The sequence below is a fragment of the Gekko japonicus genome, unplaced genomic scaffold (genome assembly GCF_001447785.1).
Source record: "Gekko japonicus isolate JY-2015 unplaced genomic scaffold, Gekko_japonicus_V1.1 scaffold899, whole genome shotgun sequence".
NCBI classification, from domain to species: domain Eukaryota; kingdom Metazoa; phylum Chordata; class Lepidosauria; order Squamata; family Gekkonidae; genus Gekko; species Gekko japonicus.
In genome coordinates this window covers 126,046-149,517 of record NW_015163113.1, presented here as the reverse complement: position 1 = coordinate 149,517, position 23,472 = coordinate 126,046, and the positions used below count along the sequence as shown (strand labels likewise).

Below are 23,472 nucleotides of genomic sequence, written 5' to 3'. Positions count from 1 at the left end.
GTTTGGTTCCTGGTAAAAAATCAGCTATAAATTACTTAATACTGCCATATTATAGGTGTGCATTCTCATCACTTTTCTTGATAGCTTCGTCACACTGTTTAATAAACATGTGAATAAATATGTGACATGGTTTCTCTTGGCTCTTACATACCATATAAATAAAATCCTGAGAAGTACCTTTTAAATCAAAAGTCGTTTTCATATTACATTAAAAGATTTATTGTCAGGCTGTTCTCAAGGCAAGATTGATCATATCTGGGTATTCCTAGCATCTTTGACTGAGACAGCTATTACTGGCCCGGTGTGGCAAGTGTCCTATGTATGTAGGTGCTGTCAAGTCACAACTGACTTACTGAGACCCCAGCAAGGGGCTTTCAAGGCAAGTAAGAAGAAGAGGTGGCTTGCCATTGCCTTCCTCACCTAGAGTATTTTGTTCAGTTTTGGACACCACAATTTAAGAAGAATATAGAGGAGAGCAATGAAGATGGTGAGGGGTCTGGAGACCAAGTCCTATGAGGAAGGGTTGAAGGAGCTAGGTATGTTTAGCCTGGAGAGGAGATGACTGAGAGGTGATATGATAACCATCTTCAAGTACTTGAAGGGCTGTCATCTAGAGGATGGTACGGAGTTGTTTTCTGTCGCCACAGAAGGTTGGACCAGAACCAACAGGTTGAAATTAAATCAGAAGAGTTTTCGGCTAAACATTATGAAGAACTTCTTACAGTTAGAGCAGTTCCTCAGTGGAACAGGCTTCCTCGGGAGGTGGTGGGCTCTCCTTTTGTAGCTTTTCAAACAGAGGCTAGATGGCCATCTGACAGCAATGCGGATTCTGTGAACCTAGGGAGATCATGAGAGGGAGGGCAGGAAGGGTTGCCTCAGTGCTTAGTTCTTGTGGCCCTTTCTTACATCCCCAGGGAAATTCCTGACTTTGGGGTCAGGAAGCAATTTTTCTCCAGGCTGGTTTGGCCAGAGATCCTGGAGGTTTTTTGTTATCTTCTGGGTGTGGAACAGCAGTCACTGAGGGTGTGGAGGGGGAGGTATTTGTGAATTTCCTGCCTTGTACAGGGGAGTGAACTAGATGGCCCTGGAGGTCCCTTCCAACTCTATGATTCTGATTCCTCTGCAGAGTCTTCCTTGGTGGTCCTCCATCCAAGCACCAACCCGCTTTGCTCCCAAGATCTCATCAGAGCTACACCATGCTACCTTCCCTCCTAGCAGGTTTCTTAGTTCCACATAATTTTCTTCTTGCCTGCCTGAAAACTGGTTCTGTGAAACTTGAAATCTTGGTGCAATACACTGTCCTCACAGCTGTTCATGTTCTTTCATTACTGCATTATGGAACTCGTAGCAGACTGCAGCGCTAACGCTGCCCTAAAAGTTTTAGAATGTTTCATTGATTGAAGAATTGTTACCTGCAATTTGTAAAAGTTCAAAATAAATATGTTCTTTTTTCTGCCACCTTTAATAGAACCAGGATTGCCTTTGAAGTAAAGCTACAAAAAACAAGCCGGTCAACAGATTTCAGAGTCCCTCAGTCAATATGCACCATGTTTAATGTTATGGTTGATGCCAAAGCTCAGTCGACAAAACTTTGCAGTATGGAAATGGGCCAAGAGGTAATACTAGTTTTGTTTAATTGTTTAAAGGGGGAGGGGAATACCATCTCATATTCTGCTGGTTTCAGAAACATTCTAACGGTTGTGGATTTAGTCTTTCATATATATAGACTATGCAGATGAATATGCAGGGTCACTCCATCAAACAAACCTCCATAATGAATGTGGACACTCAGAACTCCAGTCACTTAAAAGTGACTGTTGGCAAGAACTGTGGTATGCACAAGGTACCTCTAAAGCCTATTTATGCATGATAATATTTTATGTTGAGTCATTAACTCCACCTTGGAACAAGATGTGTATTTGCCAGACATATTCACATGCAGTCACTAGATTGCCAAAGGTCCTGTGCAGATGATCATCAGGAAAAGAACCCCCACTCCCCAAGAACCGAAAGAATGTGAACAAAACCTCATAAGGCCTCCCTCAGTGAGGGGAAAAAAATTGGTCAAGCCACTTGCTTCCTAAGTGAGATCCAGTTCCACCTGATTTGGCGTCTCCAGAACTATGCTTGTAATTCTTCCAGGTTCTTAATGACTCAAAAGGTTCCAAACTGGTCCAGTTTTTTTTCATCTGCTGGTCTAATTTGTTTTACTTCTCGAGACATTGTTGCAGCTTGAAATCGTCCACATGTGATGTTATAAAGTAGAAAGACATGCTGAATTGGGCTAGTTGAAATGCACCATCATAATCTGTCTTTGCTCTGAAAACTTTAAACAGTGTTCAACATTTTTCATCAGTTTTTTTAAAAGTCAAGTCCTGGATTCTCCTGTCTTATTTCCAGTAGCCTATGTTGGCTCCTCCACAAGGTCGCTCACTGCAGCTTCTCATGCTCTGAATCCGTGTCAGATGGGTTACCAATTTTTTTGGGGGTGTTAAAATATTTACCTCATTCTAATGTTTACAAGGTCTGATCCAGAGCCCACTGGGTTCAAGGAGAGACTTTGCTTTGATTGCAGTGATAATTGGATCTGGACCTTCAGTTTTCATTTCCTTTTTTGTTTGTTTGGTATGACATTTGTTCTTTCAGCTACTTCCTGTTATTTAGCCTGGGGCCACAACTTTTCTCTTATGGGCACTAAAACCTTCCCTTGACAATGTCAAAGCATGTACATAAATGAACTCCCATTACCCAATGCCAGAAATTAGCTTATTCACTAGATCTGTAGAATTTGCCTTATTTCTTCATTTTGATCCCTACTCTTCGTTCTCACCACTGGCCACATGGAAAAATTCACCTTCGTTTGCCTTCATATAACTTAAACTGTAACCCTAAAGATATTTACTTAGGAACAAATCCAGTTTAAAACTATCAACTTACTTCCAGCCTAAACATGGTTAAGATTGGTCTGTCAGTTGTGAAAATTAAGTTATTAGTGATATGAAAGGTGAAATTTGGGGACACAGTATAATAAAATATGAACAGTAAACCACACATACATTAAAAGCATTTAGACAATGGATGATAGATCCAGTTTAGCTCTCTTACAACGGTCATTAAAAGATCCTTGTAGATACAGAAATTAGATCCTCTGTATTTGGGAAATGTTTTCCAATGGTAAAGAAAGAAGAAACTAAAGGCAGAGCTACCTATTTGACTGGAAACAGGAAAACCAAAGTCCCATGCCAATGCACAGAGCTATACTTTCAAAGAAGAAGGGGTAGGGATGGGCCTAGCATTTCCCCTCCTGTGCTAATATTTTCACCGTCCTTTTTTCATACAAGAAGGGAAAGGGAATGGACAGAAAGAGGAGTTTCAGAGAAGAAGAAGCAGGTGCAAGAAGGGTTAAGCCTCCATTCCCCTACCCCCCGCTGTTGCTTTCAGCATCATGTTTCAGCATTAAATATGGAGGTGGAGATCTTTTCTCTTTTGCCAAATGTGTACTCCCAGGCTCTAGAATCCCACATACAGTATCATCATTACTCTCCAAAGAGTTTCTGAAGTACATAATATGCAGATGATGTGAAGGAAGCATGTGGTAGCAGAATCTGATAAGCCAAGGAGGGGAAGAGAAAATATGGCTACCATAGACAAGGACATATGAGTTATGTTCTCACTACATCACATCCCCACACTTAGTAATATCCTTGGAAGAACATCATAACAGCAAACAGCATGAAATCTAGCTCCCATCAAACAAACACAGGACAGCATGGCAACTGTACATATTGTTAGAATTAACTACAGAAGGATCTGAAATGTTTGCAGAAGTCAGGAATAGCATCCTTTCAGTTTGTTCAGCTTTTCACAGAGCTTTTCCAAAGTGCATCATAGTTAAGCTGTTGCAAACCAATTATTTCATATCGTCAACATTCCTACAAGTTATAATTTTTTAAAAAAATTATGTATAACCAAGACACATTGGTGGAACAACACAAGGACTGAAGACAGTTCCAATCCTTTTCATTATCTCTTCTTCAACAGTGAAGATGAGGAAAATAAGACAGTCCTGCAGGGACAAATACTTTATGATTAAATGCTTCAGTACAAAGCCTTGATATAATCAGACTGCACAAGAGTTACAAGACAGTTAAAAAGTCTGTGGCCAGGCAAAAGGTCAAAAGATTTGTAGTAGTCCTTGTGTACAACTGGGGGCACAGTAAGCCAAAAAACCCTGATGGATGGGTTGGAAGATTGGAGAATAAACTGGCAGATACAACAGAGCAGTCTAGTACCTTCCTTTTTCAATATGTTGCTGAAGGACAACAGCAGACCCTAAAGGTTTATTATAGGAGAAAATGGGAGGTGGTTCGTTCTTAATGGTCACCTAACTGCTTCAGGATGGTTCATAAGAACATAAGAGACGCCAATGTTGGATCAGGCCAAAGGCCCATCCAGTCCAACACTCTGTATCACACAGTGGCCAGAAATACCAGTGCCATCAGGAGGTCCACCAATGGGGCCAGGACAGAAGCCCTCCCACTGGTTGTTCAGCCCACGGTTTTTGCTACTTGTCTCAAAGTTCCTCTTGTACGCATTTCCCCCAGTATCACAATGTGTAAACAGGATCTCTCAGCATTCCTGAACCCTGCAGTGCCTGATAAATGCAACCTGCCTATTGTTTCAGGTGGGTAGCCATGTTGATCTGCAGTAGAAGAAAAAAGGCAAGGCAAAAATAAAGAAAAAGAAATGAAACGGTGCGGGGGAAACTTGAGTATTTATTGTGCCCCCAGTTGTACACAAGGACTACTACAAATTACAGAATGGTGCAGAGAAAAATTGAATATTTATTAGCCTTTGCTCCAGTGTACGTACGGGAATGGAACGAAAAAGAATCTGAAAGATTCCCCTTGACGAAGCTGTACGTGAAACCCGTAGGGGATGCGTAACTGATAAAGATTCCATTTCCCTCTGCACCATTTTGTTTCTTTTTCTTCATTCTGCAGTAGAAGAGCAAGAGTCGAGTCCTGTAGCACCTTAGAAACCAAGAAGATGTCCAGGGTATAAGCTTTTGAGACTCAAAGCTCCCTTGATCAGATACCTACCTGTAACTTTCCAAAATAAATAGTAACATTCTGAGTTACTAATAAATGGTCTAGGCCTTATCCATATACCTTGGTTGGGAGTTCTGTAGTCTTAACTACTTGTACATGCTGTAGAAAATTTTATTCTGTAGGTTTTTAATTTGCCATTTCTCTGTTGCATCGGATTCATTCCTCATCAGGTATATCAAAAACCCTGCCTCAGTTGCCCCTGCCGCCCCCACTTTACTCAATTCGCCACTCATGTTATTCTTGCAAATCTATGACCCATCATGGTTATTGACAAGCAGCAATTCAGTCGCACAAAGAATCAGCCTTAATCTTAGGTACTCCACATGTGCCTCTTTGAGTAGGTATTGACACTGTAGTGGAGAGAGCGTATAACTATTGTATGACGGAGCAGTGGTTGTGGTATGATTTTTAACAGATAGCTTAATAAATAGACCTGTGAATCAGATGTAAATTATCAGTGTATACGTTACTGTTTAGGACTGCAGAGTTTCATGTGCCCCTCCTTTTTTCCATCTCTTGTTTTCTTTTGTCTTTGTTTTAATTATTTCCTAACTTATCCTAGTCACTCATACTACTTCATTTTTTCTTTTTCTCCTATTCTTCTCAGAGGTGAATGACCACTAATCATAGAGTAACGGGATGAAAAGGATCCTAGTATTTAAGCAATAGTAACATTAATTAAACCAACATCTCCCTCTGGCCAACCTGCAAAACAGTTCCAAAATGATATAGTAGTTAGCAGTGGGGCTAGCAGAGCAGTTCTGTCTCATCCTAGCGACATCGCTTGCTATAGGGATGTTTTGCTATTCCCTAAACCACCTGAGCTCTTGGCAGTTGAAATGTACTGGGTTCCAGACACATAGCCGAGTGATTTCAGCTCATGATTTATTAGCAGATAGAAATTGAGACAAGAAAGCGGGCCCCAGGGGCCTGCTTATATGCCGGTTCCAAACCACCCCCAACACCTGTGATCAGTGTTCCCTCTAAGCTGAGTTAGTGTGAGCTAGATCACAGTTTTTTAGCCTCTGGCTCACACATTTTTGTCTCAGCTCAGGAAGGCAGGCTCCAGAACACACTAATTTATGCAGTAGCCAAATCACCTGCTCACAACTTTAATGCCAGTAGCTCACAAAGTAGAATTTTTGCTCACAGGACTCTACAGCTTAGAGGGAACATTGCCCGTGATTGGTCTATTTACAGTGCCCACATAACCATAGGTCCTTACTAGGATCCAGATCGACCGATAAGTCCGTTCTAGGATCCTCAGCGTCCATTGTTCTAGATCATGAAGCTCCATTTGTTCGTTAGACCATGTGCGCGGTCCTTTGTTAGAACATAACACCCCTCCCCTCATAGTCCGGTTTTCCCTCCAACAAACAAAGTCTTTGAGGTAGGTGGGCCTCCACTGTTCCCTGGTTGAGCGGCGTAGCTCAGGGCCCGGGTTCGCTTGATCAAGCCAGGTTACCGGTTGCTCCAGGGGGCCTCCTTTCTGCTCGGTTGGGGCCGGTGCACTGCTGGACCCCGGATTGCCATTTGGCGTTGTCACTGGCCTCTGCTTCTGCCAGAGCACTTGGCCGACCCGGGGTTTGTGCATCTGTCTCATAATCTCCCAGCTTGCCTTCTTCTTGACTCAGGCGCTCGTCCTCGCTGTCCTCCGGTATGTCGGTTTCCGCATGCAGGAGGAGGAGGCGTGGCGTAATTGATCGATGTGCCGCCTCAGCGGTTGACCATCATCCCTGGAAACTTCATAAGATACTGGTCCCGTCACTCAGATTACCTTGGCTGGGATCCTTGCAGGGCCCCGGCCGTAGTTGTGGGCGTACACAGGGTCCCCTGGGAAAAACCCTCACGGTGCCATCTGGGTCTCGGAGGATGCGCTGTGCTCGGACGCCCTATCAGGGTGCAGGCGGTCAAGCCGCGTTGTGAGGTGCTGTCCCATGAGTAGCTCTGCAGGGCTGCGGCCGGTGGTGGAGTGCAGCGTGATTCTTTGGTTGAAGAGGAAGGCAGCCAGTTTGTAGTCCCAGTCCCCTTGATCCATTCGGTGCACCGCCTCCTTTGTTGTGTGGACCTTGTGCTCGGCTTGGCCATTGGTTGCGAGGTGGAATGGCACGGAACGGATGTATTGGATCCCATAATATTGCACGAACTCTAGGAACTCAGCACAGGTGAAGGCAGTCCCGTTGTCCGTCACTAAGGAGTCCAGGATACCGTGGGTGCTGAAGATCCGCCACATTGCACATATGGCGGATCGAGATGAGGTGGATGGAACTGGGGCCACTTCTAACCATTTGGTGTAAGCGTCCACCAATATAAAAAAGATTTGTCATTGGAATGGTCCTGCAAAGTCTAGGTAAAGCCTGGCCCATGGCTTGTGGGATGACTCCCATGGCCGCACAGGTGCCCTGGGAGGTTCTGGTTGTGACTCTTGACACGTCTGGCAGCATTTCACCTGATCCTCAATTTCAGTGTCCATCCCCGGCCACCACACGTAACTCCTGGCCAGAGCTTTCATATGTACAGTCCCCGGGTGTGTGTCTTTTAAAGCCGTGAGCACCTGTTTGTGTAGCGGAGGTGGCACCACCACCCAGCTTCCCCATATCGGGCACCTTTTATGTGTTGACAGCTCATCCCGCCAGGACGAAAAGGTGGCAAACTCCAGGCCTGTCTGTCCGGTGGGCCACCCCCTCCCCACCCAGTCGAGGACTCAGGAGAGGATGCGGTCCTGGGCGGTGTGGCGAGCCACCTCGGAAACCTAGACAGGATGGTTGTGAAGGTCTTCCAGCAATGAGACATGATGAGCCGGAGACAGGTCCGGGTCGCAGGAGGGCAGCGGAAGCCAGCTGAGGCCATCGGTGTGGCCTATCACTTTCCTGGAGCGGTGCACAAGTGTATATTGGTAGCCGGCCAGGAATATCGACCAGCAGAGCGCCCGGGGGGAGAGCATCTGCAGGGTCTGGCGGTCTGGGGTGAGCAGACCCAGGAGAGGTTTGTGGTCTATGACCACTGTGAAGGACTGGCCGTACAGATAGTCATGGAACTTTTTAACCTCCGCTACGATCACCAGGCCCTCTTTGTCAATTTGCACGTAGTTGTGCTCAGCCGGGGAGAGAGTCCTCGAATAGTATGCCACCGGGACCTCCTTGCCATCCGGCAGCCGGTGCCCCAAGACCACCCCGTACAGCGAAGCATCGCAAGCCAGGACTATGGGAAGGGACTCGTTGAAGTGAGCCAGGACGGCATTCGAAGTTAGAAGGTCCTTTACCACTCGGAAAGCAGCCGCATGTTTGGGACCCCAGACCCAAGGGGCGTGCTTGTATAGAAGGCGGTGTAGGGGTTCTGCTACTGTGGCCTTGTGGGGAAGGAAGGAATTGTAGAAGTTCAGAAGGCCTAAAGGCCTGGAGTTCTGCTTTCAAAGAGGGAGTAGGCGCTTGAACAATGGCCCGTATTTTGTTGTCGGTGGGGTGAATACCCTGGGCGTCCACGGTGAACCCCAAGAACTCAACCCTCAGGACCCCGAGGAGGCATTTCTCTTTCTTCACCTTTAGGCTGGCCTCGTTGAAGCGCTGGAGCACGATCCGCAACCGTTCTGTGAAGGTCTTGATGTCAGCTGCCACTATCAAAACATCATCCAAAAAACAGCTGGTCTCCAGGGATCCCTTTAAGGAGACAGCCCATTAATTTCTGGAAGATCCTCGGGGCCCCACTCACCCAAAACTGCAGACGCCACACCTTGAATGGCCCCCTGTGGGCTACAATGGTCTGGGCTTCGGTGGTGGCATCGTCTACTGGCAGCTGCTAATAGGCTTGGGCTAAGTCCAGGTTACTGAAAATCTGGGCGCCCGCCAGGGCAGTGAAGACGTGGCTCACGACTGGGACCGGATATGTGTGATCTTGTAATGCTTTATTGATCATGCATTTATAGTCTGCACATATCTGGACGTCCCCGTTGGGCTTCACTGGGGTCACGATAGGGGTTTCCCAAAGGGCGTGCGGAACAGGTTCAAGGACACCTTGGGCCACCAGGTGATCCAACTTGGCATCAATTTTAGGGTGTAGGGCCAACGGGGTATGCCTGGCCGTCATGTGGATGGGCCTTACCATGGGGTTGTCGTCAAGGGAAATCGGGGGGCCGGTGTAGCGGCCTAGCGTGCCATCGAAAACAGCCAGAAACTCGTCACAGATGGCGTTAAAGTCCCTCGTGCGTGCCTGGTTCACTCCAGTCACCCCGAGCCCCAGGGGCCCAAACCACGAGAGTCCCAACAGGCTGGTGAGCCTTCCTTCTACTACCAACAAGTCCAGCATGCCATTAAAGTCCTTGTATTTGACCCTGAACTTGCCCCACCCCTTCATGGCCACTGGGTTTTTCTGAAAGTCCCACAAAGTGAGATCCCCTGGCTTTTCTAGGAGGGGTCCCTCATGAGGGCATAGCTTCCTGAGAGTCTCGACACAGATTATGGAGAAAGAAGACCCGGTGTCTAACTCCATTTCACACGGGGACCCCCTCAATCTGCACCGTCACATGAATTTTGTTAGGGGCATCCTGGGGCAAGTTCAGTACCTGATGTTGTGTTGCTGATGTGGTGTGTAAATCTGCTGACTCCTGGTGCGCCATCTGCTGTCATCTGAATCCTTTGGAGTGGCAGACCTGGGCGATGTCTCCCGACTTCCCACAGGACCTGCAGGTCACGTCCCGGAAACAGCAGGAACGGTGTTCATGCGAATCCCCACAGCTAGTGCATGTCACAGGCATGATTGGTTTTGTGGCTTGCGGTGCGGATGTAGGGGCAGTTCGTTGTCCCCGGCGGTCTGGCTGGTGGACCTGGAGGACCTCTTCCTCGTCTGAGGCATCCAGTGCTGGGGTTTAGGCCGCGTGGTGGGCTGACGCAATTTGGCGGTCTTGTTGTACTTTCTCGAAGGCCGTGGGTGCACGGAGGACCTTGTCCAGTTTGATGTCGTCCAAGCTGACAAGCTTTCTTCTGAGTTTCTGCTCTCAGACGCCCCATACAAACTGGGTCATGAGGGCGTCCTCGATAGTGGGAAACTCACAGTCTATCACCAGCTGGTGGATGTCAGCCATGAAATCAGCAGCTGATTCTCCCGGCCTTTGAGTGTGCACCCTAAAGTCCATGCGCATGGCCATCATGGAGGGCTTTGGCGCAAAATGGTCCGTGCGGGCCTTTACCAACTCATCGTATGTGGTGGCATCTAGCTTCTTCAGGGTGATGAGGCTCTGGACCAGGCAGATTGTAGCGACGCTGCACATACTGAGCAGCCACGATTTTTTCATGTTGGTCTCAGTGGTCCCCTGGACCCGGAAGAAGTAGGTTAGTTGTTCGACCCAGGCTTCCCATAGTTTGGGGTGAGCTGGGTCGAAGGTGGAGATCTGTCCTGGAGTGCCAGCCATGACTCAAGCGGAGCAGGGAGCGATGTCCTTGGGAGTGGGGCACGTTGCAGTGCTGCTCGTGAGCTATGCGGGGCGCGAAGTCCTGCAGAGCAGTGCTCGATGCTGGGCTGTCGGTTGAGTCAGACTCGCTCATCGGGATCCCATCCTCGTCGCCAGTGAAATGTACTGGGTTCCAGATGTATAGATGAGTGATTTCAGCTCATGATTTATTAGCAGGTAGAAACTGAGACAAGAAAGCGGGGCCCGGGGGTCTGCTTATATGCCAGTTCCAAACCACACCCAACACACTCCCAACACCCGTGATTGGTCTATTTACAGTGTCCACATAACCATAGGTTCTTACTAAGATCCAGATCAACCGTTAGGTCCGTTCTAGGATCCTCAGCGTCCATTGTTCTAGATCGCGAAGCTCCATGTGTTCGCTAGACCATATGTCCTTTGTTAGGACATAACAGCAGTTGAAGCAAAATCATTCACAAAGGCCAGGGTATCCTTGTGGGCCACATGAGCTAAACTTCTCCACTGTGGAGGCAAATGTTTCAATGTTCCAATTTCTCCCCCTCCCCAGTCCACACTGAGATTTAACAAATTCCTATATGATTGGTGAACACCTCTGCTTTTAGCTCATCATGAGACTGAAGTGGACCTTCTCTGTATATCGTCCACAGTGGCATGGGAGCACTCAGTTGACAGCTGTTCCCATACAGCCAGAGGTCATTTCGGGGGGGATCGCGGGAGATCGCAGTTCCCCGTGTGAGGTACGGGGGCGGTGCACATGACGAAGCCCCGCCCCCTGCTTCCGGCCACCCCGCTTCCAGCCCTCATTCAGCCAGGAGGAGGCAGGAGACGAGGGAAGGTAAGTTGCTTCCTCCCTGCCTCTCCCCACCCCTGCCTGCCTGGGGCCAGGGAGGGCCTTTGCGGGGCTTCCTTGCATTTCCGCCGGCCTTGCAGGTCCACCGCCGGGCCCCTCTTGGGGCTCGGCATTGGAGCTGCAAGGCTGGCGGCAGCCGGGACCATTGAGGGCGGGGTGTGTGGCCTTATGACACACTTCCGGTGATGTCAGGGGGTGTGGCCTTATGACACACTTCCGGTGATGTCAGGGGTGTGGCATATGCTAATGAGTTCCCCTAGCTCTTTTTCTACGAAACGACCCCTGCATACAGCTGCAGGGAATGTATGGATCAGCCCCCCACCATAAGCAAGAGGAGTCAAAGGCACTTTAATAGTGAGCTACCTAAAGCCTTCTGTCCTCCACACAAGCTCTATGTGCCAGGGGAAAGTATTGTTTGAACTATGACTTGATTTCTTCCTCTTCTGCTAAAATTCCTTCATGTGGAAGAAGCATGAGCCCCGCACACTAAATTGTTCTGGGGGTCATGGATTTCAGCATTTTTCCCCCTCCAGTTCCTTTGCAGGCATAGATAAAGAATTATTTAATATATTCTAGAAGATGCGTTCTGCTGAACACATACACCCATATTCTCCCTGTGTCCTTATATTCAAAGGCAGCTGCTCAGACATTTGGCAGACATAATTTACCACCTTAAATATTTATTTTTCCTCTGAATTTTTAATGCAACTGCAGGCATAAATTTATGTATCAAACATTTCCTGGTTGGTCTGATATGTTTTTATTTCTTTTCCGAGGTCAGATGGTCCTAGAAGAAATGCAGCATACACACAATCTGTCAGCAATAACCATGGTGAAACATGCCTAACACACTTAAGTCAGATAGAAGCTGCTTAGTTAAGTGAATATGGATGGACTTAATTCACCTACTAGTAAAAAGGGGCAGAAATAAAGTTTCCCAGTGTTTTTCTGAATTAGCAGCCAAAACCTGCAGCCCAGCTTGGGGAACACAGATACTCATCCTGGTTGCAGTGAAACTTTCCGGCTTTTATTTGGACTGGTCACTGGACTGTAGTAATACCAACACCTATGCCCAAGCAGAGGTCTTGTCCTCAGCTCCAGCAGTTTCAGTCCTACAAAACTAGCCATGCAGATAGGACCTTAAGAGGGTGAGCTACCTGTGTGTGAAGCCATAGCTTAAAGGGCAACACAGGATACAGCATTGTCAGCATCACTCAGCGTAAGCAGAGTAGTTGGGATAGTGGAGAAGATGGGTCGACTGCCACCAGTTCCTGCTGGGTGCTGTGCTGCCTAGGGCCTCATATGCTTATGGTTCCACTCCTTGACATTGTCCTGCATACTACCACTGAGCACTGTGATGGAAACACGCTGACCTTTTGCAGCTGGCTGCCCAAGTGTCACAGCCCTCCCATTCTTCCTGGACGTCTTGCTCCATATTTTATCTGGATAGTTAGAGCTGCTCTGTTTCTGCAGAGGCGGCCACGGCTGTCTTGTCTCACCACATTTTTATCCTGCTCCTCCTCCAAGAAGTTAGGACGGTGTACATGGATCTCCTTTCTGCCATTTTATCCTCACAGACTAGTCCAGGAGTCCCCAAAGTTGTACCTGTGGGCAATGCTCCCTCTAAGCTGTGGAGTCTTGTGAGCAAAAATTCTACTTGGTGAGCTCCTGGCATTAAAGTTGTGAGCGAGCGACTGGGCTGCTGCAGGAATTAGTTTGCTCCGGAGCCATCCTTCCTGAGCTGAGACAAAAATGTGTGAGCCGGAGGCTAAAAAACTGTGGGCTAGCTCACACTAACTCAGCTTAGAGGGAACACTGCCTGTAGGTGCCCGGGCACACTCCAACACCTTTCCTAACACCCAGGAAGTGTTTTTAGAGAGTATTTTAAAACAGTACATTGATTTTAAAAGGTGTCCCGTTAAACACAGCTTCTGCCTGAAAAGTTGATGAGATACTGTTAGAATTATGCATGATCTCACTTCCTGAGATTTTGTGTGTGACTCTGCCTTTTCTGGTAGCTGTTTTATGGTTGCACCCGCCATCCAGTTTCAGAATTCTATTGGTGCATGCAGGCTCAAAAAGGTTGGGGACCCTAGGCCTAGTCTACTTCACAAGGTTGTGAGCAGCTAGCCCAGTGAGCATCATGGCTGAACGGTGATTTGAACTGCAGGCTCCTCATCCTAGTCCACTGCTCTAACTTTTGAGCTTACACACAAACACACACAGAGAAAGGATCCTGCTGATACAAGAAAGTATTCTGTCTGTATTTAAGGTGGCCTTTGTGCAGATTTAAGAAGAAAGATAGCTGCCCAATGCTTTCTCTAGTTTTTCTCCTTCTGAATTAAATACTGTGACTCAGTTGGCAACTTTGTGAGACAAGATGTACACAGTCATGAAGGAGCCAGGGCTGTTACACATCTGCCCTGCCCTGCTGGGCAGACCTTTCTTCTTTCCCTGTGGCAGTTCCCTGGCCACAGCAGCATGATCATTGTGAGTAGGACCTGCAGTTTTGTTAGCCATCCCTCAACCCACACTGAGAAGAGTTGCTTGTAGCATGCAAAGTAAAATGGCAGTTTCTGCTCATGGCAAATGAGTCAAAGGAATCATTCCCTGCCACTAAATATCTCCATGTGAAAAATGTGAAAAAGCCAAAGCATGTCTGTCCCAGGGCTTCCTGAAAGGCACCCAAAAGGTGTCCATGCCAACATCAGGCTTAAAAGCAGGATCTTCCACATGTTACCAACATCCACACCATACATCAGCCTTCTGTTGATTAACCCACATCATCCAAACCATAGTGTGGCACGTCTGGACAGCAAACAAGATACATTACATTGAATCACATGCCAGAAAACACATAGTTTAGTAAAACAGCCCCACAAGCAGAAGGGCAGAAAGCTGACTTAAAATTGCCTTGCTTCCCTGAGCTTTTCTGACCATTGACACCCAAAAGTCAATTGACCAAAGACTGAACTGGAGTAAAATCTAGTTTCAGGAGATATGAATGAATTTTCCCATGTATGGTCAAATTAAGGAGCAGGTTTGGGGGACTACATAGTGTTTTTTGGGTCAGCAGCCATAGCGGTTGCTTTCTGCAAGCAAGGGCTTTTTCTTTCTCTGGAGATACAATGCTCCAAACAGTTTCACCAGTTCAAGTTTTGTTCATGTCAGTGGAGCTTGCAGTGGTGAAGCCATTTTGAGGGTGAGACTACAAGTCTGTTATCTTTCTGGCTGCATTCTAGTGCTGCTGCTGCTGCTGCTGCTATTCCTAGTTGCATTGTAAACAAGATTTTAATTGAAAATATATTTGTCAATACATTTCACACTGTATTATTTTACACACACCTAGCCATCCTTTTAGTTAACTCCCATAATTTATCCAATGAAAATGAACAGTTAGCAACATAAACGTCTCCCTTCCTCACCTCTGACAAACAAAACTCCTTGAATAAGTAAAATGATAATGTGGCAAATTAAGCATGTCTTTTGGACTTATATGCACAGCCAACAACAACAACAAAAACACCCAAACCCCAATCAGTCAAGAAAGACATTTATTTTAATTCCATGCATTGCCACCATTTCCCGTGGACCACATCTTCAAAAGTATGTAAGCACTTTTGGACATGTCCAACTTGCACGTTCACAATCTCTGTTGCTCAGCCCTAATATGCCAGTCAGGGTCCCACGCATTAAAGTTGGGAGCGTGCCAAGCTTGGGTATGTACAGTACTGTGCACAGGACAGGTTTTACCTTTTGTGCTTTTCAAAATGAGGTCCAACCGACATTGTTCCACTGGTGTGCATGGTATGTGTTGCAAGCGTTGTTTGTCCTGTGCTTAGTGGGTAGCGCGTGTCCATCTGTCCAAGGGTTGCATTCTCCAGAACATGTCTGTCGCTTCATGCGTCTGGAGGGTTGTTCTGTTAAAGCGCATCCTTCACGCTGTGGCATGCTACCCCTCAGCAGTGCTGCTTGCATCCTACCATTCAGAGTAAATATCTACAAGAGTGGCCGTGGCTGCTGGAGAAAGAGGGTTTCTGCACGTGAAGTGGATGGGGAAGGAGGGAGGGAGGGTGCATCTGTTGCAGTTTCAGAGGGTAGACAGCTGAGTGGCACCACCCCGAAGAGCAAGCAGGGGGAGATCTCTGTGGGCTTTGCTTCCTTGCCCGTGTTGCCTGCATTACCTTCCTCCAAATCCCCACTCTTCCCATGTGCAAATATAGATCTCCCCGCATTGTTCAGCATACTTGGTCGACAGCAGGTATGTTTACGGAATGGCCGGGGGGAGGGGGGGGAGAATTATTGAAGTCAGAAATCTCCCTCCCCCCCCCGCCTCATCCCTTGCCAAACTTTCTGTGAAGAAAGGAGGCAGAGGCAGTCACTAGGTGGGATTTTGAAGCGTGGCTACTTTTCGCAGCATCTTCCTGCCTTGTCCTGTGCCCTTGTCCTCACTGCAAGTTGCAAGCACTCAGTCCCATTTCTTTCCAGCACTTACCTATTACTTGCCAGCATGCATGCATACACCCTCTGCAATGCTGCCCGGCCTCTTCTCAGGTTCTTCAAATAGACATTTCACACTCACTCACTCACCCATACATAGGGGTATAGACTTCATAGGGGAAGCAGCAATTTTCAAGGCTCCCCTACACACACACAGAGAAACCGTCCTTCCACGCTGTATATTCACACAACAGAGTGAAAGGTTCTCATTCAGCCCTCTCCCTTTACTCAGAGGGTGTTTTTTTTAAGATAAATACCATCTGCCATTTGAAGTGGTACAGGCTATTCTTTCACCTCAGGACTCTGTCACATCACTCCTACCTCATTCTGCTCCATGTGTCGATCCCGTAAAAGGACCAGCATTTGCCTTTTGGAGAATTATACATGCGCGCACATACACACCTTTTTGCCTCTGTTAGTCTCCAACAGTGTCTGGAGATGCCATCAATGGAAGAAGACCGGGAAGAATGCCTTACCTCCCATGTAAAGTTGAATGCTCATTCCTCAGTCGTATCCCAAATAAACTGGCAGAGCTCTATCGGATCTGGGGATGGGTCCTTAATCAAACATTGTGGTGCGAAAATTTCTTTAAAAATAACTGAAAGTCAATAAGAACATAACCCTGAATTATAATCATCATGCCCCGAAATGTTCATGTTATAATTTTTAAGTGGAACATGAGAAACCGTTAAGAGACAATTCTATTCCGGCATACAGGAAGCTCCACGTATGATGTTCATGTGTTAGTTCTGGGAGCAAAGTCTCTTCCCAAATGTCAGCTACCTCCTGATTGAATTTGCATGAGGGAATGGCTGGCTTTTCGCCATTCCCAACCTGGTGAGCCTAACAAGGCTGCCTAACCGCAGTCTGCAATCTCAGGAGTTGCCTACATTGAAACTTAGAAAAACAGCTGCCATGCCACTGAAATGTACCATATATTCTCTCCCCCCCCCCCAAGTGCAACAAAGATGATATTTCTCTGTCTCACTAGAGATGTTCTGTGTGTGTGTGTGTGTTCTGTGCAACGATCACCTTTCAAGCCCCTTTTTTGAACTGTGTGATTATCTCTGGTGGCGGTCTCAGGTATTTCAGTGAAAAGGGATTCCATTCATTATTTCACTTCTTGTTGCTTATTGTTTCTATGCATGCTGCTGCTTTTTCCATGGCCCCCATTTAGAAGGTCCCATTTTTATTTGAAAATTTTGTTTTTTATTTATTGTTTACCTTCATATGTTCTTTTTCCTGTCTTCTGCACCTTCCTCTTTATTTCTGTCCCCAATCATCTGAAAGTTTGCTAAAGAGTGGGTAAGTGCGTCCTACATTTTTTGTTTCTTTTCTTCCGAGTTCCTGTTGTAGTATGTGACTGTGCCATTGAAAGAAAAGAGAAAAAACACTGAGCAGCTCAAACTAGCTAGGAACTCTAGTCAATGTTGCAGGACCAACGTCTCACACTTCTAATTGCCCCTCACACTCCTTGTTCCCCAAAGCATGATTTAGTATTTATAGCAGATTTGTCTCTTCTAATGTTTTTTTTCCCCTTTCTGAATGTTAACATTTTAAAATAACATTAGCGCAAACAAGTGGAAATAAATACAGTGACTAAGATCAGCGCTTTCAATGTTTTATTTAATGCGGGGGAGGGAGAATGCGGAAGAACACCCATCATATTTTTAAATATTTGTTCTGTTCTTTGGCAAAACAAAGGAATACACTGTAGTCTTTGCTTAGTAATGGAAACCCTGCAAAAGGAAACATGCTTTTGTTAAAGTGAGCAGAAATTGTTCATGTCTTACCTGGAATCATGCCCCCCCTGCCCTTGGTGAATCTATCAATAGCTCAGCGAGGTTTGATCTGGTCAGTAACTGGGTGGGAGACCTTCAGAGGAAAACTGGTGCCATGTAGGAAGTGATGCTGAATGTTCTGTAGACGTCTCTCCATCCTATGCAAAGCATCAACTCCTGGCCCCAGCATGGTACTTATCAAGGGGGCCTCAGTGCTGTACTTGACATTTTTTGCATGAGTCAGAACAACCATGTCTCAAGTCATTTTTACAATTGGTCATAAAGGCCCCAGTTTGCTCAAGTGCTAAACCAAGCATATGCTGAAGCTCTTTGGATATTTAGGTCTGTTGCTATTTTTTTATTATTATTTATTTATTTGCTTTTGCTGAATGTAGAGTCTAAACTAAATTCCACTTGGGTTTCTGGAAGCATGGGACCTTTTATACCCAATGGCTTCACTTGTTATGAATCAGCTCCTTTGTATGTTCCTGCCAATGGTTGGCAGCTTTGCTGTGAACCAAGAGATGGCTGCTGTGCTGTTCCACAGTGGGGGCCACATCTCAGTCATTTCAGTGATCGTTAAAGAATGTGAATGTCTTAATTGCGACATGTATCAATCAGAACTAAAGAGCAGATCTGATGTGCTCTATCAATGCTAGCCCCTGTGGTCCAGATTTACTTTCTAGCCAAAAGATTCCGGGTTTTGTCCTCTGCTGCATGCATTTGTCTCGCGTTAACATTCACTCAGCTGCATGCATGGAACTGAAGCTAGGATCTGACCATTATTGATTCACAAAATCCTGTGGGAGGCTCCTCAGTCAAGAAACTCATGTAGATGTTAATTCATTACTGCCCACTATACTAGAGCACGTGTTAAATCATTTAATGTCATAATTGATACCCCAAAAAAGACTGATGTGTGAATTACCATTGATTTATGCTAATGATATTTTGCCTCCGTCTTTCCCCCTCCCCCCTTAGCACCAGTATCATTCAAAAATAGATGAACTAATTGAAGAAACCGTCAAAGAAATGATAACGCTTCTAGTAGCAAAGGTAACATCTAGCTTCAGGTGAAATGATTCACTGTTAATATCACTCCTTTTTTAAAAAAAAGAGCATTTGTATTAAAATATGACACATTAAGAAGTTAAGATGGTTTGTTGTTTCTCACAGGAGAGATCATACCTCACTCATTCTTGACAGTTTGAATGCCTCATGATTGCAATATATGGGAGACTGGGTAAAACAAAGGTTTCAGCCTAGACCTTGTGGGCCTGTTAGCTGTGCTACTCTAATGTCAGATGCCCGGGACAGCCCCAGGATAGCCAGCTATCAATGTTATAGTCTCTGGGTCTGTATCACCACTTTGTAGATCCTCTATTAACTCCAAACAGCTGCACTAACTCCTTTCATCTTCGCCAAGCCATACTTCTTTTTTCCCCGTACTCAGCCATCCAATGTCTTTGCTCTTCTAATGGCCATATAAACCCCCTTGGATACTTAAGTCATCATGTGATAAGCCACTTGATTGCATTATGTGGCTGAGGTAGAATTGGTATCCATCCAATTTTATATTATTTTTATCAATAACCTGCCGAACACAGGAATGGGTGGAACAGTGGGCTATAAATGTATTAAATAAACAAATGCCTCTTCTCTTCCCTACTAGCTCTCCTTTATCTGCTCGTGATTCAACTGGGACAGGAGAAAGTGGTGTGAACACGATGCAGTTGCTAAGCAACTATAGGGAATTCTTTATAATCACTTCTAAACATACCTCTGATACATTTGCTAAAGTCACCAGAACTTGGGGACAGAGGTTGGAGAGCCAACCCCAACTCCCATCGAGCCCCACTTGCTTGTCAAGTCATAAATAAATAAAATGTGCTTACAAAATTGACCAGTACGAACATACACAATACCTCTTTAAGTGGAACAACATGGCTGTTCCGAGTGCAACTGTTTTGGCTACATGAAATGCTAAGTTCCCAGAAGTTGAGTACATGCATTGAGAGACTATATTATAGCAAGTTGGTAACCACCCATGTCCTGCACAGTATATGGAAACAAGTTAGACTGCCCTGACTACACAATGTTAATGGATTATAAATATGTATGTAAGTAGTCTGTAAGTAATACCCATCTTTACACTTACATCTTATTTAACTTAGTTTCTTATACATCAGTCATTGGTTATTTGTCCATACATTAAAAGTTGTAGCCAAATCAGTGCTGCCTACATGGCATTTTCATGCAGAAGAGAATAATCTCTAGGTCTTCAGAAAATGAATGTGAAACATTTCATACAACATTGCAGCCTTTGATTTATTTTTATTTATTAAAATATTTATCCTCTGCCTTTCCTCTTGTCCCAAGGTAGCTTGCCTGCAATAGCAGGTTATCAATTGGAGGTGGTAGGAGGAAAATAGATGTGAATGCTCCTCCAAATTTAGGAGAGTTTATACTGGCATATGCCATAGGGTTTACAGCATCCATTTATCTATAGTGCTGTTTCAGCCAGTTTTCTGTTTCCATTTTGCAACACAGAATTTGGTCTGTGATCCTCCTAACACCCACTAACTGCGTATCACCTCTAACAGAAGTATGAAAAACTTACACAAACTGTACTTAGAGTGTCTTCACTACCCCAAGCCAAATTCCAGTGTATTTTAGGATAATAAAATGTCACCGAAACAAGTCTTTGTACAGAATGGCACAAGTCAGGCCTTTGCACAGAATCCAGGGGATGTTTTAAACATCTGTCTTTATTAATTACTAATGTTTTTGCTGTATATAAGGTTATTTTCTACCTCAAGCACATGTCTGTCTGTGGTGAGGTAACTATTCTCCAATGAATCCCATTATTTGCGCCAGCCTACAGACAACTATAACACTCCATTTCAGTGGTTCCCTGGATCAGTTTTCAGTTACAAAAATGAATGGGACCTTATAAAATCCTAATACTTTAAACTGGGCTAGGATAAAAAAGCACCCCAATGTCAAAATCGGTAGATTTTTGAGGCATAGTTTTATGGCTCCAGTGCTTATCTCCTTACAGAATGAAAACTGTAAGTGGCAAATGATTGATTTTTGTGGACTATGGCTTGGATCCTAAGTAGCACAAGTGGAGTTGTACTAGAGCAGGGGTTCCCATGATGCCCCCTAATAACTTTCTTGGAGCCTGCCAAGTGTTTTTAGAAAGTGGGTGGGGGCGGGTGGGGCTTTTGCCCAGCAGGGCTTCTGATTGGCTGTGTCAGTTAAAAACAACAACATTGCTTTGGCAACAGCTGCCACCACAACACAAGATTTCCATTGTGTAACTGAAGGTAAGCTGTGTGTAACCAAGCAAATTCTATTAGATAATATTTCCATTGTAAAAGGCATCCTTTTAAGTGGAGCTTCTGCCTGTTGAAGAGATGCTATTAGAGTTATGGAGAACCTCATTCTCTGATATTTTGTGGTTGGCTCCGCCTCCTTTAGCAGCCATTTTGTGGCCATGCACAGCACCGCATGTCAGAATTCCAAAAGTACCCACAGGATCATAAAGGTACCAGAGGAAGTTCTACCCCCATCTCACTACAGCCTTCTGTGTCCTCCCCGAATTGTCCTCCTATGGGTCAGTGGCCCAAAGCAGTGGTGTAGAGACCAAATGAGGAGTCTGCAGCAGGAGGGCGGGGGGATTGTCCCCTCCCTTGCAGACAAGAAAGCTGTCCTATTGGAAGAGCTGCTTGCTGTGCCAATAGAACATCATCTTAGGAGCCAAGCCGTTGTTTACTGATGTACAAGTGAAAATTTCCTAAAAGGACAAAGTTGTCGATCTCTAAGCAGTCTGCCAAAATATGTTCATTTGGGGTTACTTTTTATTCCAGGCTCTTTTGAGAGGGATGTGTTAATTGAAATTAAATCAACCAACAGAATACTTGTAAGGATTGCACAATAAGTATAAGGACCTGTAGGACAGCGGGGTCAGTGGTGCCATTCTGAATTGCATTAATGGACCTACCAGCTGGTATTCACCTCCAGGAACAAGTTACTTCTCGTGCCTTATATTTGGGAGTTGTGTACTCATTACCTTTTGTAATGCACAGACATTCAACTTGCTTTCACCATATGCAGGATGGTTAGTATTTTTGTTACCAAAAGTAAATTCAGCTTCAGATTTTTTTAAAAACTTTTGCCTGACAAAACACAATTTTGAGGTATAATTTTGAGGCCAAAACTGTCAAACTGCTTTGAGATGGAACTGTGGATATATATTTTTTTAGTTGTGCAATGGGTGTAAAAATGCTTGTCCTTTCAAAATAACTGTTTTCAGATAGAAATCATAGAAAATAACCGATAGTAGAAGTTAATGATTAAGATATATATAATTGTATTAAAACTTTATGTCAAAAAAGGGAACTGTATTTGTTTCTCTTCATGAATTTATTCCATGACAATAACGTTTTAGAGCAAATTATCAACTATAAGTATTAGATTCTTACTCTAGAGTAGTCAAAAGTCTCTAAATCATGCCAATATACATATACTGTTGATCTGCAAAGGACTTCTTGCTAGCTAATATGTATACCAAAACCCATGGAGTTTCAGATTCCTACCAGTGATGCTTTTGCTACAAGGTTGCTGATACACTTCTAAAACTATTTTAATTTGTACAATAGCAGTCAAGATCACAATGTGTGGGGGAAGGGCTTTTATTTTTTTAGTGGGGGGTTGGATTTTTTTATAATTGAAATTTCTCCTTTTATTCCCAGTTTGTCACCATTCTGGAAGGAGTCTTGGCTAAACTATCCAGATATGATGAAGGGACATTGTTTTCCTCTTTCCTGTCATTTACTGTAAGTTGACTACTCCCCTGTCCCCCCCCCCCCATGGTTTCCCTACTTTTTGGTATTGTGGTTTGGTGTAGTGGTTAAGAGCAGCAGACTCTAATCTGGAGAACAGGGTTTGATTCCCCACTCCTCCACATGTGGACTGACCTTGGGTCAGTTGCAGTTCTCGGGAGAGCTCTCTCAGCCCCACCTACCTCACAGGGTGTCTGTTGTGGGGAGAGGAAGGGAAGGTGATTGTAAGCCACTCTGAGAATCTGAGTGAAGGGTGAGGTATAAATACAACTCTTCTTCTTCCTATTTTTCCTCTTCCTCCTCCTGAGTATTTTTATATTCTGCTTGCAACGGAAAACCATTTCTAATGTATATTTACCTAAATGTTGATAGCTAAAGTGAAGGGATTTCATTGACCGAATGATGCTTATTCTTAACTGTAAAATAATAAGGGAGGCTCTATATATCTTCAGCAATCATGAGTTTCCAGAAAATCCTCAACTTTGATAGTTTCTGGCCCCGGTCACACGGGAGGTTTTCCCCGCAAGAGGGATGGATCGGGGGCGCATCAAACGGGTGCGATCACAACGCAACATCTGGGAAGCGGAGCGCACCCGTCCCCGATCCGTCCTTTCCGGGGGGAAACACGCAGCAAAAAAGAACCTAGCAAGGAGTACTACCTACCTGAAGCTCCGCAGCAAGGGCGGCCGTGGGATCGCCGGCACGCCTGTCTTCCGCAGCATTCAAGGCTCCTGGCCAAACTGCGCATGCGCGCACATGCGCAGCCGGCTGCCTTGCTCTCCGTCCCGTGGCTTCTCCCCCGGCATCTGATCGTGCCAGGGAGCAACTGCGCAGCGGCTCAGGGGATCTGTCTGATCCCGCCACCGCACATCTATTTTGCTGTGGCTCAGAAAATCCGCGCTTTGGCCGTGATTTTCTCCCTGTGTGACCGGGGGCTTTGTTTATCTTTTTAACCTAC

General features: G+C 45.5%; 1 protein-coding gene across 4 annotated transcripts in view; it reads left to right on the top strand.

Moving 5' to 3' along the window:
- CADPS (Ca++-dependent secretion activator) overlaps window positions 1-23,472 on the top strand; it is a 517,458-nt gene that overhangs the window by 427,152 nt on the left and 66,834 nt on the right. For all 4 annotated transcript variants that reach the window (XM_015406842.1, XM_015406839.1, XM_015406838.1 and 1 more), the window contains 3 exons: window positions 1,469-1,616; window positions 18,649-18,723; window positions 22,425-22,508. In XM_015406842.1, coding sequence (XP_015262328.1) covers window positions 1,469-1,616; window positions 18,649-18,723; window positions 22,425-22,508 — 307 coding nt within the window. The remainder of the gene's footprint in view (window positions 1-1,468; window positions 1,617-18,648; window positions 18,724-22,424; window positions 22,509-23,472) is intronic.